Here is a 16,729-nt window from a genome sequence, read left to right on the forward strand (position 1 = left end):
ATTCTAAATGTGTTTTGGATGCTGTAAGTTCTCACAAGGTGCTATGGATAATAATAAAGATCTAACAAGATCTTCAAGTGTACTGTAATTTGAATGTGAGGGCACCATTCGGTGAGCCAGAGTTAGGAAACACTCTCGTGTGTGTAAAGAGAAATTTGAATGAATCCTGAGTAAGCACTCCACGCAGCAGGTTTAGAAGGAGGGGAAATATTTGCTGGTTTTGCTATTTTTTGACTCGCTTCAGAGAGAGCAAGCTCAGCTAAACCAGCTTTGAGTTTTGTGCTCCCGAGCTGCTCCTTGGCCAAACTGGCCATAACACCAGAGAGACCCTGAGCACCTCACAGGACAGAGGATGTGGCCCATGAGGTTTGTACAGCCAGCCTCCTCACGATTCACTGGAATGAAACCTCACCAGGCACAGCAGAAAGGCCCCACTGCTCACCCCCGAGCGCTGCCAGTCGTGCTGGCACTTCTCCTGTACACAGATTGCTTCTTCTAGCAGTGCACCTGGCACTTGTATAGACATGAAGCAAGAGGCACGGCCCATCTCACAGAGCTTGTGCTGGAAACAAGAGAAAACACGACCTAAGGTGGAGGCAGAGCAACTGCACCAAGGAAAAGGTCCTGGGTTTGTGTTCTTGCCCTCTTAAAGCACCCAAGTTGTCCCTGGTCACTTCCTGACATGATGCTTCAAAGACACACTGGCAAAGATGTGTGTCCTGCCTCTCAGCTTAGGAAGGACATTAGGACAGACTTGCTGGCTGGACCATGCTCTTGGAAAACAAGCTCTTTGTGGAAGTGCTTTATTATGGTTTTATAAGCCTGCCTTTGATGGTTGTTGTCACTGTTCCCCTTTAAGAAATAAGTATTTCAGCTAAGATTTTCCAAAATGACTAATGATTATGTACTTGAAATTCAAGACTGAAGCTTTTTAAAGCCACAGAATCAATGTCAAAACACTGAAAAAAAAACTGTGGCTTTTCCAAGAGCCTTGAAAAAATCAGGCTTCAGGGCCTCTCAAGTTAGATATGTAAAGGCATGGAAAACTGGTAGTGTTTCAGAAAAGAGTAGCCCATATCAATATCTAACCAGTGAGAGCTGATAGGTTTGAGATCCAGACCTCAGGCTAATTCGACCTGAGCACTGTGAAGTTAAAGGCAAATAACAAAATTTGAAAATAATTTTTGCAGTGTTTGTAAGGGCTTTCAGGTAAATTCTGTGACTCAGTGGCCATGCCAAACTAACTCAGAGTGGATGATGCTTGGGGATTATTCCATGTGCAGAAGCTGGGAAGGATTTCAGTACACAGAAGATACCCTGAGTGCTGCAGTAGATGCTCAGAGGTGGTTCCAGCTCCTCCAGCTCTTCACAGCCTGCTCACTGACCTCCCCACTCTCCTGTCCTCTTCCCTTCTTTTCTGATCTTTCCACACATTTTCAGCACCTGGGCACTCAGCCCAGCTCCAGACTCACACCATGCTCTGACTCAAACCCTCATAATGCCCTGTCCATATCGACAGGCTCTGATATTCCTTGTGGGAGGAACACAAATTTCCATTAGTCAGGCCTCAAATGCACTCCTTGCAGTGCAGCTGAAATAATTCTGGGATTGGAGGAGGAGGGAGAAGAGGAGGAGAGGTGGTTTTGTTTTGCAGCATCTAGAGTAAAAAAAGCTGTGGTTTTACTTGAGCCTGGCCAGCCTCTCATCTCCTGGGTCCACACACTGACCTTGCACATGCCCTGGACTCCTCCATGCCGAACTTGTGGAACTGGAGCACTGCAATGACTGTGTCTGACTGTGTATGACCTGTCACACACATGTGTATGGCCTGGCACCGGGCTGTCCAGGATCATGGGAGCGTGGGGCACAGGGCATTCGCACACGTGATGGCAAAGAAGGGATAGTGCTGGGAATATTCCCTCCGGGAGGCTGTGCTGAGGAGGGGGTCCTGATATCCCATCTCTTGCAGCATCCACCCTCGCTCCTTCTGTGATCCCTCAGGGTGTCAAAGGCTGGGAAGCAGGAACATGTGACAAGAAGCTCTGTATCACACTTGAAATATTGGGAAAAACCAAAGGAAACTTTTCTGTGGAGTAATTGTGTGAATTAAGAGCAAACATTGAGAACTACAGCTTTAGAGATGGGATTTTGGATTAAATCCATTCCCTCTGAATGCTTTCTATAGTTAATTTATACATAAAATGAAATAATTATTTAAGAAATGAATGCATTTCTTAGCAGTGTAGGGTAGGGGATCACAACTGATAGATGGCCTTGAAGTGAAGCCACCACAGGGGTTACTTTAACTGGGCTCCAGCAGCCCAGCACCAGTGGGTTAAGGGACAGGTTTGGGCTGGGATTAGCACAGGCTGTGCTGGGATAGCTGGCTCAAGGTTTAACTGGGCTCCAGCAGCCCAGCACCAGTGGGTTAAGGGACAGGTTTGGGCTGGGATTAGCACAGGCTGTGCTGGGATAGCTGGCTCAAGGTTTAACTGGGCTCCAGCAGCCCAGCACCAGTGGGTTAAGGGACAGGTTTGGGCCGGGATTAGCACAGGCTATACAGCTGGGCTCATGCACTGCTGTGTCAGCTGCCCCACTCAGAGACAGCCCCACATCTGCAGGGAGAGGCTGTGGGCCTGGAGATCAGGCTGAGTTGGGGAAGGGTCACGAGGACGTGGTTGGGGAGTGATGTAAATGCATCTCAGGAGACTCAGTCCTGAGGGTGGCAACTATTAGCTACAGAACAGCAAGCATCCGTGGCTAAAGGCTGGATAGAGAGAGAGGGGCTGGCTGAGAAGGACAGCAGTGCTTAAGGCTGGAATCAGAAGGGAAACCTTGGTGAAGCTTTGTGCTTTCTGCCACATCAGATTTTTGTCTTCAGGACCGCACGGGTGAGGATCCCACAGTGCAGGAAAAGGTTCAGGAGTGGGAGGCAAAGGCAAGCCAGCAGGACTGCAGGGCTGGGGCTTGGCTGGTCACACACTGCCAGGGCAGTAAAGGCTTCAGAGGTCCTCACTGAGGCAGGAAAGGGTGCCTTGGCTCACTTAGCCCGCTATCCAGAGCTGTTCCTTGAACAAGGCAGAGGGCTGAGGTTCATGCAAGGGACCAGGAATTGTTTTTCAGGCTTGAGAATGCCAGAGGGGCAGTGTGTAACTTGGATATGATGATCTGTTCATCTGGCAAGAACCACAGAGGAGTATTTTGATTTACTGGGAGCTGGGCAGCTCAGAGGTTGCTGCTTGACTCATTCTCTGCTCCCATCTGCTGCACACACAGGCACAGCAGAGCAGATGCATTCTGTCTGGGCCTGAGGCCTCTGACTGGCCCTCCAGAATAGCTGCTTGCCAAAAAGCAGACTTAGGGAGGAAAGCTGTCAGATAGAACAGAGAAAGGAAAGGACACGGGCTTCAAAGTGCACTCCAGCACAACATGGAAGTGGCCTGGCTGGAAGTGAGAGCAGCAGTGTCCTTCCCCAGCCTCCTGGAAGCCTCTGACAGCCTCACAGGCAGCGAGGGGACAGAATAATTGAACTTGAAACAAAATGAAATAAAAATAACTTTCAGTACCATTCTGCAGTACTTTTTAAAATATTAGAACTATGAAATATGGTGTGATGGTAACTATCAGGCTTGTAAGTCTGGAAAATAGGACTTCTAGCTGGAAGATCTCAGAATCTCAGTCTCAGTATTGAGCCTTTTAAAAGCTGTGTTAAATCAAATCTTTTTTTCCTGGTTCTATTAGCTCTGGCCTTCCTTTTCATCCCCTCAATAACAATGCAACTCCTTCTTGAGAATGTTACTTAACCTTCTACATTATGTGCCTATCAATTTCTGGAACTGCAAATGTATTTGGATACCTCCATAAATTTAGATTTCAAGAAAACTGTAAGACTGAAACAAAGGATTCTTATCATCCAGAAGAACCACCAAAAATATTTTATGGAAGAGCTGAGAAGTCTGTACCTTTGCACAGAATTTGCTACACTGAGGTGAATTCTAAATGGCACTGCCTTCTAAAGAGGCAGAAAAATAGCTGGAATGTAGTGAGTTAAATTTAAGTATTCCTAGAAATAGGAATTATTAGCAGAGCTTGGAGCATGATGTCACTAGCAGCAGTAATATGTTTTTAGCTTTGTTCTCATAAATTACTTTAAAAAAGCCCTTGTACCCAGTGTCTAGTAATTAATATTTTCCCATTTTCCTTTCCACGCCCCCCAGTCTTATGTAGTCTTTTTATTTTACCCTTTTCTGTCTTCTAACTTCAGCTTCTTTTATTTTGTTCTATCCTCTGCTCTCAAAACATCGCAGCATCTTCTGTCAGTGTGAAAGCATTTGTTCATCCTAGGTCTCAGAACGGCTGTGAATGTTGCCCTCTTCTGGGTCACTCTTTTTACAGTATTTTGCTAAATAAAAACCAAAAAGAAAAACAGTTTGAAAAGGCCCAGGAAGATACTAATGTTACCTTTATTACTTGCACATATGAAAAAGAAAATCTGGTTTGGATTTCGATAGATTTCTATTTTAATTTTTTTCTTATTGAACTAATCTACTCTATCTTCCACTACTGTTTCCACTGTTGTCATTCCATATGAAACCATTTATTGGAACAATGCTTTTTCCATTCCTCCTTATCACTGTGCTTGTCCTGGAATAACTCTTGCTGAAAGCAAGGGAAGGGTTTAGGTTTTAATTCATCTAAGCCTGCACTCTGGCAGTGGGAAGCCATCGCCCTTTTCTGTCACTCCTCCCTTATAAATAGTACCTCTCTGTCTCTCCCGTGGGCCCTTCAGGTACTGTAAAGCCACGGTTAGGTCACCCCGCAGCCTTTCCCTCCCCTGGAGAGAGAGGAGTATCTGAGGAAGTTCTCTCCCCGCCCCGATTCCCTGCACTCCGTGCTTTCCCCTTCCACTCCGAACTTTAAGCCGTGTTGGTTCAGGATCGCAGGGGGCTGCGGTCTGGGGAAACTGGGATGACAAAAAGCCGCTTGGCCTTGCAGACAGCGATGGGTGAGAGACTGCTGCAGACGGGACATGGGGCAGGAATTGTTCCCTGTAAGGGTGGGCAGGCCGCGGCACAGGCACAGAGCAGCCGTGGCTGCCCCTGCTCCCTGCAGTGCCCAAGGCCAGGCTGGACAGGGCATGAAGCAACCTGGCCTAATGAAAGGCGTCCCTGCCCATGGCAGGGGGTGGCAAGGTTACGGTCCCGTGAAACCATTCCAATAGCTACTTTTAACTCTTTTTGCCCACTTCGGCACTGGTAGCTGGGGAAGCCTTCCCGCTAGGGCGGTCCGGCTCCTCCACGGCCCCGGGCTGCTCCCGCCCCTTCCTGCGGGAGCGGGGGCGGTTCCGGGGCGGGCCCGGGCCGGTTCGGATCGAGCATGGCCGGGAAGCGGAACGGCGAGGCCGGGGAGCGCAGCGGGGAGCCCGCGGCCAAGCGCGCCTGTGGCCCGCGGGACGAGGAGTTCAATGGCGCCCGCTTCAAGGCGCTGCTGCGGGATCCGGCGGCCGCCGCCAAGGGTGAGGGGCTCTGCAAGGCGGGAGAGGCGCGCCCTGAGGCGGCCGGTCCGGGCTGAGGGGGCTGCCCCGGGCTGAGGGGGCTGCCCCGGGCTGAGGGGGCCGGTCCGGGCTGAGGGGACTCACCTGGGCTGAGGCGGCCGGTCTGGGCTGAGGGGGCTGCCCCGGGCTGAGGGGGCCGGTCTGGGCTGAGGGGGCCGGTCTGGGCTGAGGGGGCTGCCCCGGGCTGAGGGGGCTGCCCCGGGCTGAGGGGGCCGGTCCGGGCTGAGGGGGCTGCCCCGGGCTGAGGGGGCTCACCCGGGCTCAGGGGGCTCACCCGGGCTCAGGGGGCTCACACGGGCTGAGGGGGCTGCCCCGGGCTGAGGGGGCTGCCCCGGGCTGAGGGGGCTGCCCCGGGCTGAGGGGGCCGGTCCGGGCTGAGGGGGCTGCCCCGGGCTGAGGGGGCTGCCCCGGGCTGAGGGGGCTCACACGGGCTGAGGGGGCTGACCCGGGCTGAGGCGGCCGATCCGGGCTGAGGGGACTGCCCCGGGCTGAGGGGACTGCCCCGGGCTGAGGGGGCTCACACGGGCTGAGGCGGCCGATCCGGGCTGAGGGGACTCACCTGGGCTGAGGCGGCCGGTCGAGGCTGAGGGGGCTCACCCGGGCTAAGGGGGCCGGTACGGGCTGAGGGGCTCACCGGGGCTGAGGCGGCCGGTCGAGGCTGAGGGGGCTCACCCGGGCTGAGGGGACTGCCCCGCGCTGAGGGGGCCGGTCGAGGCTGAGGGGACTGCCCCGCGCTGAGGGGGCCGGTCGAGGCTGAGGGGGCTCACCGGGGCTGAGGGGACTGCCCCGCGCTGAGGGGGCCGGTCGAGGCTGAGGGGGCTCACCGGGGCTGAGGGGACTGCCCCGCGCTGAGGGGGCTCACCGGGGCTGAGGGGACTGCCCCGCGCTGAGGGGGCCGGTCGAGGCTGAGGGGGCTCACCCGGGCTGGGCGGGCGGCCCGGGGGACGTCGCGGGGATGTCACGGATGCCGCTGCTGCTGCTGGGGACTGATGCCGCACACGGGCACGGCCCGGCCCCTCTGTGTGGCCCAGAGCGGGTCCCACACGTGGCGCTGGTGGCCCGGGTGACGCGGTGGCTTTCCAGGGCTGGAGACCTTCGTGTCCATCGCCAAGACGCTGCCGTCGCCCCAAGTGTACGATGTCGTGGAGGGATACGTGAAAATTTCCATGGAGTGTGCTGAGATATTCAGGCTTCTCGATGGAGAAAGGAAGCCTGAAAGTGAAGTAAGTTGGATATGGGAGCTGTCATTCAGGGGCTGGCGGCTACAGTCCCAACAATCCCACCCTAGAGAAGAACCAACAAAAGGTTGCCAGGGAATGGTCACAGCTGCCAAGACTGCCAGAGCTCCTGGAGCGTTTGGACAAGGCTCTCAGGCACAGGGTGGGATTGTTCAGGTGTTTGTGCAGGGCTGGGAGTTGGACTGGATGATCCATGTAGGTCCCTTCCAGCTCAGGATGTTCTATGGTTTTATGGGTAAATAATGCTTTGTGGTGTAAATAACTCTGTAAATTTTTGGTTTGGGTTTGGTTTTTTTCTGGAAGTAGCAGTGGCAGAAGCACCTACCAAGTGGGAGATGCTCCTTTCTGTTCATAGATGTTCCTGGACATCTATTTAATGACACACACAACCAATAGTCCTGTCCAAATCAAACTGTTAAGGTTATTTAAATGTTATCAAACAGCCTTTTAGGAAATAAGGGGATCAACAGAAGCATTTAAGAAAGCAAAACCAAAGTAGCCTAGTGAAAGTAAGTGTTTTTAGATATGTGCCTGATACATCAGCATTTCTAGGAAGCCACTAGTAAAGGTGACTTCATTTTTCTTATTTCAACTGGACACAATTTTATCCTCCTTAGAATATGATGAATGGACAAAGAGTTCAATAACTTTTCACTGTGCATGCTGGTGCAGCATTGCTTACAATGTAGTATTGTATTGTGTGGCTTTTTAACCATCACTTGCTGTTCTTTGCCTTTCAGCATCATTTTTGTCTCTGTAATGTTCAGTGACAGCCTTCCCTCAATATCCCGTTGCTAGGAGAGGCTGATGTTTGTAATGGGCACAGTCCCAGTGCTGTGTGGATTCTGAATTCTTCTGGCAGGAATTAATTGCAAGATTGGAACATGATATTTTTTCTCCAGGACATTTCATTTTTCGTCATCCACTTAGGAGTAGTTGTCTCTTGAAGTGTTGATTCCTTGAAACTTCATGCTCTCAGAAGTGATCTTTGCAAAGAGGAAGCATTAATTTGGGAGAGAATTTAAAAGTTAATGTCACTTTCAGATGTGGAAGCTTTCCTCTTGGAGTGGGGTTGCTCTTTTTATTAATGCTGGTTATTACTGTTTGCTCAGCTAATAATTTCAAGCCTTACCTGTCATTGTCTGATATTAACATACTTTTTTATCCTGCAGATGCTGTTAATCTTTCAAGCTCTAGAGGCCATTTTACTGAGGACAGCCAGTGACCTCTCACATTTTTCTGTTGTGGGAATGAACATTGTCAAAAAGTTGATTCATTCCTATATGAAACTGGTCTATGCTGCTTTGTATTCTGAGAATCACAGGTAAGTCTGCTTGGTGCTCTGGTGGAGAATCTCAGTCAAGTGATCTGGAGGGACTGTACTAGATGTTGCAAAATTCATCTTGACTTATTGCTAATAATGCCCCTTCATTTATTAATCCTTTTCCATTTGCCATGAAATAATTGCCTGTGGAACTCTGGTACATCAAACAATCCAGTGCAGTAGGATACTTTCCTGAAGCTCTAGTTTTCATCAGCTGGGCTGTCAGGGTGAGAGCTAGCATGGGTGGTACCTTGAGTCCTGTTATTTTAATGCTGCTTGACTTGAGGGGTGAAATGTATGGTGTGGAACAGGGCTGGGCAGTCTTCTGTGATGACAAAAAGAGCTGTTCTCGAGTGCTTTATTTCCCTGTATTTTTTAGAGTCAGCTTTCCATGTTTATCATGGATTTTTCTCTTTCAGACTGGCTTTTCTTATGCAATTTTTTCAGTCTCTTAACTCTGAGGTCATTTTGGGTTGTTAGCTATCCATGTTCTCATGCTCGTGTGGATAGGGGAAAGAAATTGCAAATGTCAGGCATTTCAGTACAAACCTGGCAGGAGGAGGAAAGCAGAGGAAAAACCAGACTGAAATTGGCTTGTCCAAGGCAAGGACTCGTCTTTCAGTCTTGGAGCAGAATTGGAAAAGCTTTCTGTGCTTTCCCAGTTCATAGACTGCTCTGTGCCTCCTGCACTGTGCAGTTGATCTTATTGCAGCAGGCATTTAAGTGGGACAAAGAATCTCAAATAGGTGCACTGGAAACAAATGTTGAGGCTGTGCAAGATCTGCACTTGTGATGAAGTGTTTAAAGGTTGCAGGTTCTGGAGAAATCCTTCTGGAACCTGCACAGAGGAGGCTGCAGATCTCTGAAGGGAGATGCTCTGCATTTCCTGTGCAACCTCTTTGATGTGCAGAGGTGTTTTCTTTGCTGTGTGTCTGGATGGGATCTCTGCTTGAGTCAGGTGGCTTTTTGCAGTTTGCCCATGACAAAAACATGATGGACAGATTACAGATCTCTTCATGGTGGTGGCTGTTCGGGTGATGCAGGTCTGCAGTCTTGTGCATAGTGGCACTGACATGTTCCTGTTGAAATAAATGGCAAACCTCTAGGAATTCAGGGGTTCATAGAACCATGGAAAAATTAAGGGTTGTCTAGTCCAACTCCACTGCCGTGAACAGGTTATCTTCAAGTTGTTAATTTTGTCACTATCTCCCTTTTAAACTACTCTATAAAGGGAATATCCAGCCTCACATTACAGCCTAATTTTGGGGAAGAACATAAAAAGGCATTTCCTTCTCCTTTCTCCCCTCGCCCCTCTTTCCCAGCTGCTGTTATTACTGCCTAAAATAATTAGTTTGATAGTTTAACTTCCCTTCTGTTTTCTCCTTTAATCTCCTGGTTTGGCAGTTTGTATACCATCACCCTGGGAACGGCCTGCAGGTTTTCCTCTGTTGGGTTTGGTTTTGTTTTCAGGGTGAGCCGGGGGTGCCTTACCCTGCTGTCGGCCATGGTGGCTCAGGGCCCGGACTCAGCCAGGGATGTCTACAGTCACTTTGACTTCAACAACAAGTACCTGCCTGGATTGCTGAAAAGAAGGTGTAAGCAGGTAAATTGGGTGCTGCATGCCACGGCATGCTGTGCCAGGGCTCCACCAGCTTTTTTAGCTGCCTGTTCAGAACAAAGCTGTTGCCAGTGTTTGCTGAATTTTCATCTGCAAGAGCTTAACTCTCCCTTCCTGTCCTGTGTCAGGCTGAAGTCCTTGATTGTGCCCAACTGGACACATGAACGTGCCTCGTGTGTTTCCAACCGGCTGTGGAGAAATAGAAATGTACAGTTTCTGTGAACTGCCCTTCTAATGCCTGAAGCAGAGTGAAAGTGATAGTAAACTCCTGAAGACTAGTCTTTTCTTTTGTGGTTTGGTCCCACTGAAATAAATGGGGATTGGAGAGAGGATATTGAGAGTAATTATACAGAGTAATTGCATTTGAAAACATAAACAAGAGTTCTAAATAGTCTTTATCCGGAAATCCTTAAGAGGAATACGCGAGTGAAGAGAAAAAGTCACTCCTCTTTTTCGAGAAGAAACTATCTCTTGTTCCCTCCCTGTTTGCTAAAAATAGTCAAGATTGACCCAAACCAGTGCTTTAGAACAAGAATATTTGTGTCATTCCAAATGCAAGTGTATAATAAGTCCAGAATTGTTTGCAGTGTTGATATACTGTTTCTTGATTTTAAAGATTACTTGCAGGGTGAATGTGTACGTTTGTGTTGGGTTTGTGCCATCTGAGATGAAAATTCACACTTTTTCTTTATAAAGCAATCAAGTGGAAGGCAAAAAACAACACATCCCTTTTCCCCTGGAACCACCTTTTATAGCTCCAAATTGTCAGGTTCCATGCATTTTGGCCTCAGTGCAGGAGCTGTCTGCAGGAGTAGCTCCACCCTTGATTTTAAATGCTTGGGTGTAGTCTTTTGGCCACAAACTGCTTAAATAAGGTACAAAGAGTCTAGCATCCAAAAAGTCTTAGTCCTGTACAGCTTTCAGCGAAATTCTGTCACAGCTGGCTATCAGAAGTGAGATTTTAATACAGAAATACCAGGCCCAAAGCTTACAGCAAAATCTTGTTAATTTCTCTTTATTTCTTCTTTCAACCCTTTGGTGAGTCCCTGCTGCCTTTTCTTTTGCTTACTTAGAGTCTTCTTTCAGGCTCCTTTACATGCAGCTTAATTTTGCACAGCAGGTTTAAAAGCAATGGTAAATGATGACAGGACTGTGTCAGGGGATGCAGTGGTAGGATGGGGGGTGGCTCTTTGGAAGAGGTGCATTTATTTACAGTGGATTTTGGGAGGGGATCCTGGGCCGTGAGGGTGATGGGACGTTGTCCTGCCCAGGCTGCCCAGAGAAAGGAACTGCCCCGACTCTGCAAGTGTCCAAGGCCAGGCTGGACAGGGCTGGGAGCAGTGGGAGGTGTCTCTGCCCATGGCAGGGCATGCAATGAGGGGATCCTAAAGGTCCCTTCCGACTGAAACCATTTTGTGATTCAATGTTCATATCCTGTGGTGCTGTTACAGGTCAAGCTTTCACTGCTCCCATTGTGCCTGAGCTGGCAGTTTTATATTCACCCTTTTCACGGGCATTGCTATGCACTGACCCAGCAGGGCACAACTGAGGAGGTGCAGTGATGCAGGGTTTGGCATGGAATGGCTGTTAGTGTTTCCTCTTTATTTAAATTTCTGGCCTGGTCTCATACATTGAGAATTGACAAGCACATAAAACAGTGCATTTTCCTTTTTATGTAAAAGTGATCTGTAATGCAGGAAGTTTTTTAGCTGTATTGCGTGTAAATGTATGTCTGTGGCTGCATGCAACATGTTTATAGAAATTGTTTCGTTCACCTATTTATGGTGCTTCTAGGGATAATCAGCAGTTGCGGTATCAATTCTGCAATTGGGTACAATCTGTGTGCTAACAACATTTTTTAATTTTACATTTCCATCTGTGTGTGTCCAGGGCAGACCAGATGTCCGCATGGCCTACATTCAGTTTGCTCTCTCCTTTCTCATTGCTGGTGACAATGCAATCTTGGCACAGGTGCTGGAACTAAAAGGTACTTCATAACTTTTTGGTTTTAAGGCACAGTCATTTATAGGTAATAATAAGTATGACCTAATTAAAAATGTGAACCAGGTAGAGAGCACTAATAAGAAGCTAAATATATAGTTTTAACCTTATTATCTGAAAAGCTTTAAACTTCATTGGTAGTGCAGTAAATAAACCTCTCCTGCTTGAGAACAATATGCTATCTGCTAAAACTTTGCAAAAATAAAGTCTTAGGTGACACAGATAAAAAACCTGTAAATCTAATAGAAAACTTTGAGGCCATGGAGTCAATAAACAAAAAAAATTCACGGCCTCCATCCTTGCTTGTAAGACAGTAACAGTGGATATGTTGCATTCCTTTTCCTTTGAAAAGGGTGTTCTTCAGTTGCCTTTCTGCCCTGTGAATTGAGACCCTTGGAAAAGTTATGAGACAATCAGAAGGGATCTAGAATTATGGTTTAAAAAAAATGCTCAATGCTAGCTGGCAGCAAGTAATGGCAGGGGGCTGAGAACTGGCTGTGATCATTGACTGCTCTTGTCCTGCCAGCCCAGGGCTGCTGATTTCCTCGAGGTGCTGGCAGCTGTTCGGTTCTGTCAGGCTGGGGATGGCACACCTCGGCCCAGTCAGGGCAGATGGCTTTCATTGCCCTGTAGGAGCCCCAAGTTCTCTGTAAACTGAGGCTGTCTCACTTTGGGATGCACTGTGAGGCAAAAGGTGATGGATGTAGCTGGAGATGGAACCTCCCAACATTTGAGAATCGCTCAGTGAAACAATTACAAGTGCTTCAAGGGGAGGAATATGAAATTACTTGAATTTTAGTGTGGCATTTCAGGGCCCAAAATGTATTTAAAGTTGGCAGATGCTGTAGCAGTGTTAATCAGTCAAGATGAGAGTAGGCTGGGCAGCATCACTTGCTCATAACCATGGTCATAGACACATCATCCTTCTGAACTCTGATTGCTGCCTTTGGTTCATCCTGGAATGTAACAGCAGGATAAATGATGTGACATGGAAGGGGAATGGGGATGAATTCCCTGGAGGATTTTAGTATGAAAAGAGCTTTCACATTTTGACTTAACATTTGAAATGTCTGTTAGATTTCATTCCAGCTATTCTTCGCTCTGAAATAAAGGAAGACAGAGTTTCTACTGTCAATCTCCTGCTTTCCACACTGACAGCTAAGGTATGATACACCCTGGAACTGCGTTGTCTCGTGTGTTCTATTTTCCTCGCTGCTGAAAGCAGTTCTGCAGGGATTTCTCCCCCAGTGTTCAGTTCTTGGGGCTGCTGGCAGAGTGCTGCTGCAGTGTGGGACTGCTGATGTGCGTTGGAGGTTGGTAGCTTGGCTGTATTACTGTGTCAGGGATGCAAACAGGGAAGCAGCAATTGCTGAAAGGTGTGAGAGTTGGCTTAGTGGTGGCTTTTCCTGTGCTCTGTCACCTTCTGAGCATGGCCCTGCCTCTTTCGTGGGCGCTCTTATTGCTTGTAGAGCAGCTGCACCTGTGATATATTTTATTTATTTGAAAATGTTTTCAGCTCCAGAATCTGACTTTTAAATCTCTGTTCGAAGCTGCTGTAGCAATGTTGCATAAGCTGTTGCATGAACAGTTGAGACAATGAAGAAAAACATAGTTTCAAATTTAGAGTGTAGCCATAGGAGCCTGCCTCAGACTTGGGCTTTTCTCAACTGACCAATTAAAGCCAAAAATGTTCTTTCATTTTGCTGTTGCAATGACACGAAAAAGAAGGATAATAAAAAGCTATCATTTAAATGTAAAATAAAGCTCTTTGGAACTTTGTTTTTCAAATGAAGCTTTTCCTGTGTGGGAATCATACATCATGAGCTGTTGTGTTATTGGTGGATCCCAGCACACTGTATGACTCTTTCAGCTCAGCAAGAAAAATGAGAATTGAAACAATGCCAGCAGTAAAGCACAGCAGAAGAACTTTTGAGAAACTTCCTTCCCTTTCATTGAAACTTCATTTGTAGTAGGCTTTGCTATGTCTACACCCAGGTTCCCCTGGTTCTGCTCTGTGGCTGCGATGCTCTAAACATGATCTGTGCTCTTTAACATGAACATCTGTCTGTCCAGCACATGCACGGTGTGCAGAGGGTGCTGTAGGGTCAGGGTGCAGCAGGAGCAGTGAGAGAAGTGTGACAGGACAGGCAGAGCCTTTCTGCTGCTGGGTGAGGAGAGCCAACTCTCCCTTAGGTGTGTACTAGAAGAATGAGGTGTGATGCTGTTTTGCCATGATTTTGTGACAACCTGCAATAAATGGAGTTTGCGTTTTTCTCATTTTCAGGTGGTTCATAACAAAAACATCAGCAAGACACAGAAGGTTCGTTTTTTCACTGCAGAAGTGTTGCTGCACATCTCGTCACTGTACCGCTGGAATGGCATTACTGATGTCAGCCCAGAGGATTTAAAGGTCTGGCCATGTCTCTCTTGGTTACTCTTAGTCCTTGTGCTGCCTTTATTTCCCTTGCTCTTGCAGCCCCCAGCTTTTGAAACAGCTCCCAGTTGCTCTGAGCCTGATGAGCTCAAAGAGAGGAATCCACTGAGTGTGTTTAAAAAGAACCCCCAGATTTCTGCTGCTTCTCGCTGGGTTTTGGCTACAGATTTTTCACCTTTGTGTGTGCCCTCTCTACCACATGCTTATGACCCTGCCGCTCCCATGCTGATGTACCGTGAACACCCTTTGGGGGAGATCTGTGTCTAGGAGGGATCTGCTGGGAGCTGTGCAGCCCTGACCCCATTCATAAGCATACATTTCAGTTCTGAATCACTGTGAGTTCTTGCAGTTCCTGGCAGTCCCTGTAAGTCATATGATGCATGATTTCCCAGCCAGAGTTGGCAAGAGTCTTCTCATCCCTAGGCATCTTGAGTTGTTCTGGATTTAGAAAGTTAATGGAATTGTAGAATCGCAGAATGGTTTGGGTTGGAGGGGACCTTCAAGTCCTGTAGTTTCTCTTTTTGATCTGAACACAAGCCAAACTTTGTTTTAGTATTTCTCTGAGAGGAGCCATATAGAGTGAGGCTGATACCTGTGATGCCAAATCTCACATGCCTTTTTTACTCCTTTTTGGTTCTTACAGGTGGCTCAAGGTTCTGAGGAGATGGGCAAAGCAATGGTGAGAGAACTTGTGCATAGTTTCTTGATGGACCTGTGCTGCTCTCTGAAACATGGCATAACCTTCTATGACCCAAGTCTGGGAACTTCTGGCAAGTGAGTCACTGGGCAGCTGGGATTTGTACATGGATTCTTTGCTAGAAGCAAAAGAGACCTCGGCATTTATCATGTCTGCCCTGAAATGTGTGGTGTTAATTCACGTTTGTCATGCAGAAAATGTGCAGGTGAATTAATTTCTTACTTCTTTGAGTGTAAACTCAGAAATTATGCCAGGAGGATGAGAGATCTTGCCTTCAAATAATAGTTTTGCCTTCAATTAATAGTTAGAGAAGCTGCAGAGTTCACATCCCATATAAAGTATCAAAATAAGGATTTCTTATTCAAAGTAATTTTTTTGTCTTCACCAGGGGAGGAAATGTGGTACTTCTGCACTTCCTGCTTGGTTTAAAAACTGCAACAGAGGATGAAATGGTTGCTGATCTCGTGGTGAATATTCTCAAAGTGTGCCCAGATTTACTGAACAGATACTTCAAGGAGAGCCAGTATTCCTTTGTTCCTAGAGTGAAGTCTGCTTGGATGGACAACATGAAGTTGCTCAAGAAGGTGAGACTGTGGGTGATGGTAAAAAGCCATGCTCAGAGCAGGGAGCTTTGTAAACATGGAAACTAAACTGGTAAAAAAGGAATTGGTGTAAGAAACAGTGGGAAACATCACATTAGGGACATATTTTTTGAGATGCAGCAACATCAAAGCTCAACTGGAAAAACCTTTTGAACCTTTTGTCCTTTGTGAGTGTTCTGCTGCCTCTTTTTTAGCCTAAAATGGGCAAGTAGGATCTGGAATCTCTTGAAAAGGGATGGCCTTTAGCAGGGATGCTGGTTCCATACAGAGGGTCCATTTAGTTGAGTCTGGAGCATGCTCTGTAGCATTTTTGCATAAAAATTGACATTTAATGTTGCCGTTACTTCTGACAAGTCAAAATCCTTCTGTAAAATGCTCCCCAGAAGAAGCTGTCATCTCCAGAACTGTATCAGTGGGCTTAAATTTATGTTTCTTTTCTTTCAGATCTATGAGGCTCAACCAGAGATCTCCAATGCTTTTAAGAGTTCAGAATTTATTCCTCTTCCCAGATTGCTGTCGATGGTGATGGTGACAACAGTCCCTGCAGTGTGCAACAGAACAATGTTCACCCAAGGGTTAAATGTAAGAGCAGTCTGTAGCATTTCAGTGACTTTTCTGTCCTAGTTTGTACTGTTTCATCTTAGTGTGGGATCATTCAAGGAATTTCTGAAGTTGGTTTATTACCTGTGGTTTATGTTGTCTGCCTCAGCATTGATCTGGCTTGGTGAAGCACTGGAAAATGAATTAGAATCACTGATATTGGTTGCAGGTGCCTTTCACAAGCACCAGTTCTGCCACTGTCCCCTAGTGTTTTAGGCTGGGAATCTGAAAACCCATGGATTCCTTACTGCTAGCTAAGATCCAGAAAATAAGTGATTCATTGACCAATTTTAACCCACATTCAGAGTATGCATTCTGTGCCTAGCATAACAGGAATCACCGAAATGGCATTAATGCACTTCCCTCTTTTAGCTGCCCAGCACAGAGGTGAAGCAGAGCATCCTGTCTCTGGTGTCCACGGTGCTGAGAAGAGCCCTGAGGAACATTCAGCACTGCTTGTCTGAGGAAACCTGGCAGAGGTCACAGACCTACACTCTGCCTGCACTGCAGGAGTTTGTGCAGCTCTACAGGGAAGCTGTCAGCAAGGTGGGAGCCAGAGACAATGGCAGCAGACAGCTGCTCTCCCTGTGCCTTGTCCTGCAGTGGTGCAGCCGAGGGAGGGTGCCCTGGGGAGGCTGTGGGTTACATGGTGTGAGGGAGG

The 16,729-nt window shown here is 47.6% G+C and overlaps 1 protein-coding gene across 1 annotated transcript in view; it reads left to right on the forward strand.

Moving 5' to 3' along the window:
* The first annotated feature begins 5,376 nt into the window (after positions 1-5,376).
* Positions 5,377-16,729, forward strand: part of URB1 (URB1 ribosome biogenesis homolog) — a 38,568-nt gene continuing 27,215 nt past the window's right edge. Inside the window, exons 1-11 of the mRNA XM_058823896.1 lie at positions 5,377-5,515; positions 6,638-6,777; positions 7,965-8,116; positions 9,587-9,719; positions 11,625-11,721; positions 12,813-12,898; positions 14,020-14,145; positions 14,813-14,943; positions 15,255-15,450; positions 15,913-16,050; positions 16,441-16,614. Coding sequence (XP_058679879.1) covers positions 5,377-5,515; positions 6,638-6,777; positions 7,965-8,116; positions 9,587-9,719; positions 11,625-11,721; positions 12,813-12,898; positions 14,020-14,145; positions 14,813-14,943; positions 15,255-15,450; positions 15,913-16,050; positions 16,441-16,614 — 1,512 coding nt within the window. The remainder of the gene's footprint in view (positions 5,516-6,637; positions 6,778-7,964; positions 8,117-9,586; positions 9,720-11,624; positions 11,722-12,812; positions 12,899-14,019; positions 14,146-14,812; positions 14,944-15,254; positions 15,451-15,912; positions 16,051-16,440; positions 16,615-16,729) is intronic.

Source organism: Ammospiza caudacuta, chromosome 2 (assembly GCF_027887145.1).
Source record: "Ammospiza caudacuta isolate bAmmCau1 chromosome 2, bAmmCau1.pri, whole genome shotgun sequence".
Classification (NCBI taxonomy): domain Eukaryota; kingdom Metazoa; phylum Chordata; class Aves; order Passeriformes; family Passerellidae; genus Ammospiza; species Ammospiza caudacuta.